General features: G+C 32.1%; 1 protein-coding gene across 1 annotated transcript in view; it reads right to left on the reverse strand.

Annotated features, from left to right (window-relative positions):
- LOC128163241 (uncharacterized) overlaps positions 1 to 12,267 on the reverse strand; it is a 45,167-nt gene that overhangs the window by 30,937 nt on the left and 1,963 nt on the right. Inside the window, exon 2 of the mRNA XM_052826784.1 lies at positions 10,526 to 10,759. Within this exon, the coding sequence (XP_052682744.1) occupies positions 10,526 to 10,759 (234 nt within the window). The remainder of the gene's footprint in view (positions 1 to 10,525; positions 10,760 to 12,267) is intronic.

Genomic DNA, 12,267 nt, shown 5'->3' on the forward strand with positions numbered 1-12,267 from the left:
AATGTAAGTAATAGTTGGTATTGGATTATCATGATCATTAACAAAGAATCATCAATTTGGATTAATTAAAACAAATATATATTCATATAATTGGAATATTTACTGGAGAAGCTACGTACAAGTAATTCGCCGAAGTGGGCTGTGACCCGATTTTCGATCAACTGGGCGATTTCATTCATCGGGAAAAAAGTTTCACTCGCGTGTCGTACTAAATACACATCAAACAATGGCTAGTCAATTAAGTGTGTATGTTAATTCGATCGATTTCTTCTAAAACATTCAATCCAAAGTATAATACATGTAGTTCTAAGTTGACACTCTCCCTATGTATCTATGCCGATGGATTTATCTGAGATCTCAGCTGTTGCGTGACTACGCGCCATAATACATTGTATGTCTCATTCATAATTTTTGCTCGCTGATTTTTTGGCGAGTCCAAGTGGGGCCAGAGCACATGGTGTGTAGGTGGTCTTACCCATTTTTTTCGCTGCAGACATTTTCTTTACTAACCATATAATAAATAGAGATATGGATCTTCCACTTTTGTTGGAGCATGTAATAAATGAAACCAAAAAATAAGTAATTCTAATTGATTTAAATTGAAGTTAAAATGTAAATGACCCCCCCCCCCCCCCAAAACCAACGAAATAAGATTTTCAGAATTCCCCATTTTTTAAATTGCTTGTCAAGTTTTTGGATGAAGCTGCCCCCCCCCCCCCCCCACACACACACTTTCAAAAACGATGCCACATGTTCGTGCTTGACAACATGCCTTTGATTTTCCATCTAACATAACAAATTCAATTTTTAATTTGGGTGTTTGAGATTATTTGATACATGTGCATTCCTAAAATAATTTCAAATAATGAAATGATTTAATTTCTAGTGATATACATAAATTCATGTATATGCACTAGATCGAAGAAAAATATTGAAATTGCCTCTTTAATCTGCACGTTCAGTTTAATAATTTACGATCCGCAGACAAAATTAAAAAAAACATTTCTTATAAGATAACTTGATACATATGCATCTTCCATTGAATGAATTTAGGTAATGAGGCAAGCTTTTTTAGAAAGTTATTGCTTGTATAACATTAAGGTCAGATGCAACCTATATGTAACTTCCATTTTTTCCCATCTCCACAATGTGAATATTTCCACTTCGTTATTTCATAATTATATTTTTATGTAATATGATTCTTTTTTTGTTTGGATATAAAGTGTTCAAATGAAAATATATAGTATAACTTTACTTATAAGCATTCAAATGCATTTTGCGTGCTACTTAAAGGAAAATTTGAAATATTCTAGTTCCGAAACGAGCCTGGTAATGTACTCTGATTTTTTTGGTATTAACAGGTTTAAATGTTAGTAAATAAGGAATGAATTATCAAGGAAAATTATATAAAATTGAGGAACGTCTCGTCGGTCCTTAATGAAAATGATAAAAATAGACGTAATAAATCCCATATCAAACGAGATATTGGGACTTGAATCTGCGCGTCTTTTTAATAAATTGATGAACAGCGGCAAATTCTAAGGTAATGTTAGTCTGTATAGCCCTTTATGAAAAAATTCGGATGGTAATCAACATATATGCAGCTAAGGTAACTACTAAATAAATGCTTCAGATGAAATACTTTGTTTAGTGCTGCAAGGTTTTAAATGAGCAATACTTATTATTTAAAAAAAAATAACACCCGAATACTTTGTCTTACATTCGCTATTTGTAGAACAAGCAGAACTAGTATCAGTCCGACCCTTACGGTATACATTGTTCGAATTAATAGCCCTAGCATTGCATTGCTTTACATGTACACACTATCTTTTAAAAATTCAACACTCATATTATTAATCTATATGTACACATAGCGTACACACGTGATTCAAAATACCCCAAAAGGAAAACGGTAAAGAACTCACACATTGAGTCTACATTTTATCGAGTTTGTCTGCGGGTCTGAATGTTTGTTAATGTGTCAATCTATCAATATACAGTTTGTTAATTATTTTCGATTGCTACGGCTATAGCGTATTTGATGAACATTGAACAACATTTTTTCCATGCAATGTTTTCCACGGAAGATAGCGAGTACAATTATAAAGCACAATTTATTTAATTATCTCTTTAAAATTATGTGTATGTAATAAATAAATTATAAACTGTTGCTGAAGGTTGTTTGAGATTTTCGTTTGTAGATGTTTTGCAAATAAAAAATGCGAAATGCGGGACAAGTCATTATTAATATCTCTAATGATCGTAATATGAAGGGGCATGGTCATGATTTTGGTCAAATTTTATTTTTATGTTTTTATAATTTACAATGCTTTAGAAATGAATTTCTAATGATCAAATTAAATTTGAGAGTCATTAGTAGAGTTATAAGCATGATACAGGGCTCACAATTCTTTGTCATGTAAATAAGGCTCGTGCCCTGTTTTTGTTTACATAGGTTCAATATACCTGTAAAAAAATCTTTTTCCAGCTTATTTGTCTATCTAATTACTTATTTTAAGCATAGATAAACAGTTCCTAACGTTTAACACATTCGTTTTAGGTTTAAAACCGAAATTTTTACTTCAACGTTCAAAATGTAAACAAACGCTTTGTTTACATAGCGAAGAATTTCAAGCTCTGTAACTCGCTTATAACTCAACAAATAACACTCAAATTTCGGTTGCCTATTAAAAATACCTTAATGAGGGGTTCCGGTCACGTGATGAAAGCTGACTGACGGTTTTTTAGACGGCTCCGCAAAAATTGCTCTTTTTTGTCTCTTTAAAACTTTAAAGGCTTACTAAAAGCGCTGAATCCATAAAGGAACAGTAGGAAATCCGGCTGTTGCTGTATTTTGTGTTCTTTAAAGATATTATATTGTGAACTGTGAAGTTAAAATATTCGTAGTGAGTACCTACTCATCGGACTGTTTTGTGTTGGAATATGTCGCTGGTTATGGAGGGAAAACAAAAACAAGAAAAAAAGAACGAGAAAACAACAGACAAAAGGTTAGTACAATTGAGTCTGCATTCCGCCCCATCGTCTGTAAAAAACTCAACTGTATCTGACAAAAGACCGTCAAAATTACAGCGCACGAGTAGTTCAGATACGGAGGGCCACGCCACTGATATTTCCGATGAATTGAAACTCATACACCAAAGTTTGTCAGAAATCAGAACATCAATGGTAAAAAACGACGATATTTAAAGCATTGTTACGACGATTGTGTCCGAAATCAAGGGAGAAATAAAAAATGAAATCATCAAAGAAGTAAAAGAAGCGCTTACAGAGGAACTCACGTCTACCGTTACGGCCAAGGTGAGAAACGAGTTTGATAGTAAGATCGACACAAAAGCTAAAGAATTTGAATCTTGCACCAAAGACATTTCAGAGGGAATGAATATGGATCTAGACGCATTGAAAGAGAAATTCCACGAACATCTGAAAGAACTGCGATCTTTAAAAGATAATTTGAAGCGGTATCAAACTTTAACAGAAACTGCATATACATTAGCGAATCAAAACCAGCAGTATTCCCAAAAGAACAATATTAAGTTCATAGGATGGAAGGAGAAAGGACAGGAAAATCTCCGAGAGGATCTCTGCGCAATTTTGAAAGACACAGTAGGAGTGATCATCGACCCTGCCGACATCTTGGAAATCCATCGGATCCCGGGGGAACGTGGAAAAACTCGGCCTGTCATCGCCAAATTCAAAAACACAGAGGCAAAAGTTAATTTGATTAAACACAGATCAAATCAAGAAGTAAAAAAGAACTTTATTATGTTTGATCATATCACTCAACAAAATTCACAACTTCTTCGGCGATTAAACGACGACCAGCGAATTGACAGAGCCTGGTACTTCAACGGGAAAACGTTTGCACTGGACCACCAAGGAGTTCGGCACAAATTCGATCTACTGGATTCGGTGGACTTGAAGCTAAAATAACTCTAAATCCGATAATGCGGGAGCAACAATTCGATCGGGATCGAGGACAAAGAACAGTGAATTGATCGGGATCGCCATACCAAATAAATGAACGATAGGTGTGCTTTGTGGTGTGAATGTCTATGTGTGTGTGTGTTTTTGTCAAATAATGGGCTGGTAAGTGGTTACTTGCTGAAATCTAAGTCATTCTCTATTATGTTATTTTGCACTGTTTTTTATTTCATTACTTTCCACGATGCCACAGTCAGATAATATTACAATAGCTACGGTGAACTGTCAGGGGCTTGCAACTCTAAATAAACGTAAAGATGTCATAAATTACTACAAACAAAAACAATACTCGATAATTTGTCTTCAAGATACGCATTTTATACCTGAGCATGAACCATTCATTGAATCTCAGTGGGGATATAAATGTTTCTTTAACTCATACATGTCAAATTCAAGAGGTGTTTGTATACTTTTTAATAACAACTTTGAATTCAAAGTCCTCAGAGAAAGGAAAGACACAGATGGTAACTTACTTGCATTGGATCTAATCATTGAAGAAAACAAGGTAACACTTATAAATATATATGGGCCTAATATGGACACCCCTAGTTTTTATGAAAATATTAGGGATATTTTTCTAGATTTTGATAATGATTATTTTATACTATGTGGTGATTTTAATTTAACTCTAAATCCTTCTCTTGACACTTTTAATTACACAGGAGTTAATAACCCTAAGGCTCGTAGTAAAGTTTTAGAAATTATGGAAGATTTGCAACTTATCGATTATTATAGAGTTCTGAATCCAGATAAAAAAGTCTACACTTGGCGCAAGAAAAATCCATTGAAACAAGGCCGCCTTGATATTTTTCTTATTTCTAATAGTTTGTCAAATTTAGTTGAAAACTGCTCTATTAAACCGGGTTACAGGTCTGATCACTCCATTGTTTTGCTTGAGTTAAAATTTAATCCTTTCACCAAAGGACGTGGGCTTTGGAAGTTTAATAATACTCTTTTGTCGGACAAAGAATATGTGGTAAAAGTAAAAGATATTATTCAGTCAGTCAGTAGCCAATATCTAGACAATGTAGAGAGTGGTAATTTTCAATGTAAAAGTGGTATTGACGAAAGTCTTTTCTTTGAGGTGTTAATGATGGAAATAAGGGGGGCAACTATTTCTTATTCAACATATAGAAAAAAGGTCAGAAACAACACTGAAGAAAAGCTTATTCAGGAGATAGAGTATATTGAATCAAATTCTACTGTTGATATTAATACTTTGGATGAAAAAAAAGTGCTTTGGAAAAACTACGCAAGGAAAAGTTACTTGGGCATATGGTTAGGTCTCGTGCCCAATGGTTGGAGGAAGGCGAAAAACCTTCAAAATATTTTTGCAATTTGGAATCTAGAAATTATTTAAATAAAACAATAAAAAAAATTGAAGCTGAGGATATTGGAACGCTGCATGAACAAGGAGAAATACTAGATTATGTTAAGAAGTACTATGAAAAATTATATGCAAGTGTGGATACAAATTTGGTAAAGATTGATTTAGATAATATTATTTCTAATTACAATTCACTCAAGTTAGAAAAGAAGTTGTCAAATGGTTTAGAAGAGGCTTTCTTAGAAAAAGAGGTATTGAATGTCATAAAACATATGAAGAACAACAAATCTCCTGGAAGTGATGGGTACACTGCTGAATTTTTTAAAGTTTTTTGGAAAGATATTAAAAATTTTGTTGTACGAGCCATTAACTGTATATTTCTGAGGAAGGAACTCCCCATCTCACAGAGGCTTGGAATTATTTCATGCTTGCCTAAAGGTGATAAACCTAGACAGTTTTTAAAAAACTGGCGACCAATCACTCTTTTGAATGTTTTGTATAAGATTATTTCAGGGTGTGTTAGTTTCAGAATCAGGAAAGTTTTGGATTATTTAATATCTGATACACAGTCTGGATTTATCAAGGGAAGGTACATTGGAGAGAATACTAGATTTATATTTGACCTTTTATCTTATACTGAGTTCAAAAACATACCTGGTCTTTTAGTACTTATAGATTTTGAAAAGGCGTTTGATTCTATGTCGTGGTCATTCATATACCAAGTCCTTAAATATTTTGGCTTCGGGGAGAATATTATTCAGTGGATTAAGATTTTAAATACAAACTTCCATGCTGCTATTTTACAGTGCGGCCATTTATCACAACAGTTTGTTGTACAAAGGGGATGTAGGCAAGGAGACCCTGTTGCTCCATATTTATTTATCATGTGTGCAGAAATCCTAGCAATAATGATTAAACAAAACAAAGACATTAAAGGTATATTTATTAACGATAATGAACATAAGATATCACAATATGCAGATGACACTTCACTAGCCCTTGATGGTTCACCCAAATCTCTTTTTGCAGCTCTAGAAACCATAGAATTTTTTTCTAGTTTTTCTGGTCTTAAAATAAATACATCTAAGACAAAGATTATTTGGATTGGATCAAAAAAATTTTCAGATCAGGTCTATCATCACACAAGATGGAAATTGGATTGGGGGTCAACAACATTTAACGCTTTAGGAATTCAGTTCTCGGTAGATCTTCATAATATTGTCGATATTAATTATAATTTACTAATTCCAAAATTTATAGCTATGGTCCAGCAATGGAAACGACGAGTTCTTACTCCCATTGGTAGAATTACTGTTATTAAAAGTTTGCTCATTCCAAAACTAAATCATTTATTCATATCACTACCAAATCCAAAGAAAGAAACAATTTCATACCTTAACAAAACTATTTTTGAATTTTTGTGGAAATCTAAGATTGATAAAGTTAAGAGGTCAGTCATTACTCAGGACTATTCGTCAGGAGGGTTAAAAATGGTTGACATTAACAATTTTATAACATCTCTTAAGTGTTCTTGGATTAAAAGGCTTACAAAAGCACACAAACCTTGGATGGATTTTTTATTTACCATTTATGGAAATGATTTTTTACAGAAATTGTTTGATTTTGGTGATAGTTTTGTAATTGAATGCTTACACAAGGTAAACAATGATTTTTGGAAAGATGTGTTAAATTCATGGTTATGTTTTATTACTACCTATAAGAATCACCCAAAGGTAAAAGATAATTTTTTAAATACTCCAGTGTGGTATAACTCAAATATACACATAGCAAATAAATATGTTTTTATTAAAGCCTGGTACAAGACCGGTGTAAAGGTTATTCAAGATTTTTATGATGAAAATTGTAATTTTTTAGATATTGAGGAATTTAAATGTAAATACAGTCTCAAGGTTCTATGTAAAATGCAATACAATAGTGTAAAAACAGCAATTTTTAAGTTTTTCAAAATGTCTAATATTGACAGGACTTCTGTTAAAAGAAATCCTAATCCATGTATACCATTTTTTTTCCAAACAGTTATACCCCATGAAAAGTGTACAAAAATTATTTATAATGTTTTGAATGAAAATGTAGTTGTTCCAATTGCTGTAACCAAATGGAAAACAGATCTAACGGATTATAATGTTGAAGATCTTACTATATGTGACATTTTTAAGATTTGTTTTAATACTACCAAAGATTCTTCTGTACAATGGCTTCAATTTAGAATTTTACACAAAATTCTTCCAGTTGGTTTCTACCTTAAAAAAATTAATGTCAAAACTACTGACATATGTGGGTTCTGTAAAAGTAATGTTGAAACTATTATACATGTTTTTATTTCTTGTGAGAAAATACATACCCTGTGGAGTGAACTTAGTTTATACATTTACAGAAAGACCTCTGAAAGAGTCGGATTTAATATGTCTAATATTATACTTGGCCAACTTCCATTGTCGTTTCATAACAAAGTCATTAATTTTATAATTCTTTATATGAAACAATATATATTTTGTTGTCTTATGTCAAATAAGATTCCATGTTTAATTGGTTTCCTTTGTCATTTAAAACTAAAATACAATATTGAAAGATATGCTGCAGTACAAACTTGTAAATTACAATATTTTGAAAAATTATGGGATAGTTGGAAATGTATCTTTGATGCTGACATCTAATCTATTTTCATTATGACTATTTTTTCTATTTCTGTTTTGTCACTTAAACTTTCTTTTTTTTCTTTTTTCTTTTTATGTAGGCAAGTAACCACTAAATAATACATTTAGGTGTTTTTTCATAAGTGTGGGTGTGTATGTGTGTGTGACTGAATGTCTTTTCTGTATGTTTGTTCCTTGAAAAAGAAATAAATTATAAAAAAAAAAAAATACCTTAATGAAGCATTGTAAATATTAAAATCGGAAAAATAATTTTTGACCAAAATCGTGACCATGCCCCTTTAAAAATATGCGGCTTTGAATTCAAATATTATCGTATACGAATATTAAGTTCACTTTTAAAATCATCTCTATGATGATAATATCATCTGCATCGTAAATCAGTATTTTGTTTTGCTTTAAAAGAAATGTTCTATCGGAAGCAATCCCCGGTTCGTTTAAATTGCCGGCGTACGTTTGCCATAGCAGTAATACACATTATTCTTTATATGACGGCCGTGTATTGTAGAAAACCATGCATTGGAACCATTTTATTAACACATATCTCAGTACTAAAACAATTCAAGATGTCTTCGTTACAGTAAAACAGTGGGGCGTTAAACATGTGTACGTCAAGCTCTACAAGCACATGCACTGTCGTCTGGGCGACGGCCTAAAAACAGCTAGCGACTCTGCTATCGATCTGTTACCCGAGTCTTGTAATGCATCTAAATATAGAGAGGGGCACAGTTTTGAAACAAACAACAAGTATTCCTTTTAAAGGAATGATCGGCAATAATGATATATAGATAGCTAGAAGCAATCACCATGATCAGTTTGATGTTAGATAATTTAAAAATACTGTATTTTTACAAAATATAGAATATTCTGAATCTGTACACCATAATCTTATTATTATAAACCGTCAACAAATTTAATTTTGAAATAAAAGGGAAAGCAGTTCGTAAACTCCTTGTCTTGTTTTAAAAGTTTAAGGTAATTATTAAATGTTAATGTATTTTCTTCTTCTTCAGAATACTAGGAAGGGCTCTTCAAATAGCATTGAAAGAGTTGTATTATAATAATTTAATGCGACTGTTAACATTGAATGCCATCATAACTTTCTATTGTGGTCGCATTATAACTTATCAAGCCGTCTTCCTAGCTACTATTATTACTTATTAGGTTAGTTACTGACTCACTACGGAAATATATTGGGTTGATCAATCTCATAGATGGCGAGGCGAAGCCGAGCCGTCTATGAGATTGATCAACCCAAAATATTTCCGTAGTGAGTCAGTAACTAACCTAATAAGTGTTTTGTTTTCCCGAGGACTATCAAGCGACATATTTATTCACAAATAGCGATGATCTACGCAAAGCCGTGTACAAGATGCCTAACATCTCGTCCAATTTAACTCATTTAAACTCTTCAAAATTTTCAATCTCACCTTTCAAATATACTCTTTACAAATCTTTGCTTCACCCATGTTTACCTACATTGTGTTGTTGCTATTCAATTTTAAATGTTTTCTCCCCTACAAAAATGGACCGACCAAAAATGTTTCTGCAAATACTGACTATTAATTACGAAACCATCAAATTGAATACTACGGACGGATTTGTTATAAAACTCTTTACAACTTTGCTTCAATAATGCATTAGAAATGTTTATTCCTTTACAAGTTATTGACAAAAAACTGTTGACGCCCCTTTTTCTGTATACCGAATGAAAGGTCACTGTTGGACCAAAAACTTTTAAAATACATCTTTTAACAAATTTTTATCATGTGAATAACTATAACGAAAAATACGTGAATTTTGTTTGCATTTTTTTCTTTCCTTTGGTTCAACACCTATACAACTCCTTTTATTTGCATTTATATAGCAAATGAAATATGTCTTGAGGATTTTCATCAAGTAAATTATGAAACGACAACATCGCGAGGCATGTTATCAGACCTGAAAATTTCCAATCAATCGGTGAACAAACGAGCGAGATATTAAGGATCAAAGTTGGCGTCTAGAAGAAAAAAAAAATAAGAAATCTGAAAAAAAATTTCAGAGTAATAGTAAGGTCTTCCGCTTTTGAGCGAAAGACCTTAATAATCTTGAAATGTTTAACTGAAAAACATTAATGAACAAATGAAAATTGAATTAATCAATATGTATTTATTATTTCGTTAATTAAAACATTTTTTAAAGAAAATACGCAGTGTAGATTGATTCTTTTTAAAGCTACAGCATTGGTTTTAGATTTCAACACTGAGAAAATAGTCGCCGGTCGTTTGTTTTCTTAAAGCAACAAGCTAGTTCCATGATATAAATGGTGGGTTTTATTACAGTGACAAATTAAAAAGGCTATCAAAATTATTGGTCTGGCAGAACAAACACAATATTTTATATCCTTAGGATACCGAATATGATTAGCTACAACCTTTTTTAATAATGAAATAATTTATAAATGCTGACCATCAATATAGCAGCAGCACTCAAGTACCTTCTGTAATAATTGCTTTTGTCTATATAAAAATAAAAACTTTACTTTGAATTGTGTTTTCATTTTCCAATACGTCGAAGATGTTTACATGGACGTCAACCAGCTCTGTCACTTTGATTTTCTTCAGATCCTTAAAATTTGCATTTTGCAATCTTCTTAAAAGTGTCGTTTTTCCTGCACCGCCGCATCCCAGTATTATGCATCTAACATGGCGGACAGTCATCTCCCCTTTGCTGACCAAATCTTTTAGTTTCTGAAGATCCATTTGTTTTGTTTTACCTTTAAATATAATGGATTTCTCATGAAAGCCCTTTCTTTTCTTGTTGAACATACGATACCATTGCCCTTGTATAGAAAGATTAGGCAACAAATATCGTACGCACACTTGAGGCTCACATGTGAATTTAAGTAATCCGAAAAAAGAGTAGTATAGTATAGATCCTTTTATTAGCACGTTTGAGATAAGCGTATTTAGCTGTCTACAGCGTAATTGATTTTAAGAAATAAACGACCATTTAAAAAAAATCCATATATTTAAAAATCTTACAGAAAATCATTCTTTACTTAATGAAGTACAAAACACCCGTATTGTTTTTTTTCAAACATGATCTCAAAAACACAAAAAATACATGTAGCTATTTATCATGTTAAAGTTTATTCTAATCAATTATCTAAAAACAATATAATTCATACCCATAAATTACTCAAGGCTGAAAAAATTGAGGTACAAAGTATTTGCAATTGGTATTTTAGAAACCTGCAATCACATGGTTTCCGTTTGATTATTGTACAATTAATTCTTGTACCATTTATAGTTATGTAACTTGTGTTTTATCCATGTTTATATAAGGTACAAGAATCATGTTTATATTCATAGATTAATCATTGAATTGTGTCCCCCCCCCAACAACATATCTAGTTAACTTTTCAAAAGCTAACATTCTAATCAATTGTTTAGAATTGCGTTTGTCGATTTCAAGAATATAATTTGCCGAGTTTAAAGTTAATATTATTCGTTGTGTAGATGTACAAAATATCTTAAGTGATTCAAGAAATTATAGAAATGCATGAACTTTCCTAGTTACGGTGGCTGCCATAGGACATAAGCTTGAGATTTTTTTTTTTAATTCGTGGCCACGAATTAAAAGTTGTTGCCATGAAATAGAAGTCGTGGCCACGAAATAAAAGTCGTGGCCACAAAAAAAAGTCGTGGCCACAAAATAAAAGTCGTGGCCACGAATTAAAATTCGTTCCCACGAATTAAAAGTCATTCCCACGAAATAAAAGTCATTCCCACGAAATAAAAGTCGTGGCCACGAAAAAAAGGTCGTGGCCACGAAATAAAAGTCGTCGCCACGAATAAAATCGTTCCAACGAAATAAAAGTCGTTCCCACGAATTTTTGTTGTTGTAACTAAATGAGAATGGAATGGGTTTAACAAGTTCTGTGTAATATACTACTTTTAATGTATTTCAGCATTTTAGATGGTCAATATACAAGTTAACTCTTTCTATGAACCAGCTTATTCTTTGTTTATTACGACTTGTATTTATTACTGTTAGAACATCAGATAGGAAAATATATCGAAAAAATCCCTCGTTTTATCCATTGACGAATCCATATCTGATATGACCCGTAAAACACATCAAAAATTAATTTTTTTCATTTTTTAGCCCAGTTGACTTTATCAAATCAATATGCATCCTGCTGAAAAGTGCTATATAAAATGTAAAATATAGACAAGGCTGTAAAATGTTACAGTAACTGAAATTATTAGCACAACTGGT

This window comes from Crassostrea angulata, chromosome 9 (assembly GCF_025612915.1).
Source record: "Crassostrea angulata isolate pt1a10 chromosome 9, ASM2561291v2, whole genome shotgun sequence".
NCBI classification, from domain to species: Eukaryota; Metazoa; Mollusca; class Bivalvia; order Ostreida; family Ostreidae; genus Magallana; species Magallana angulata.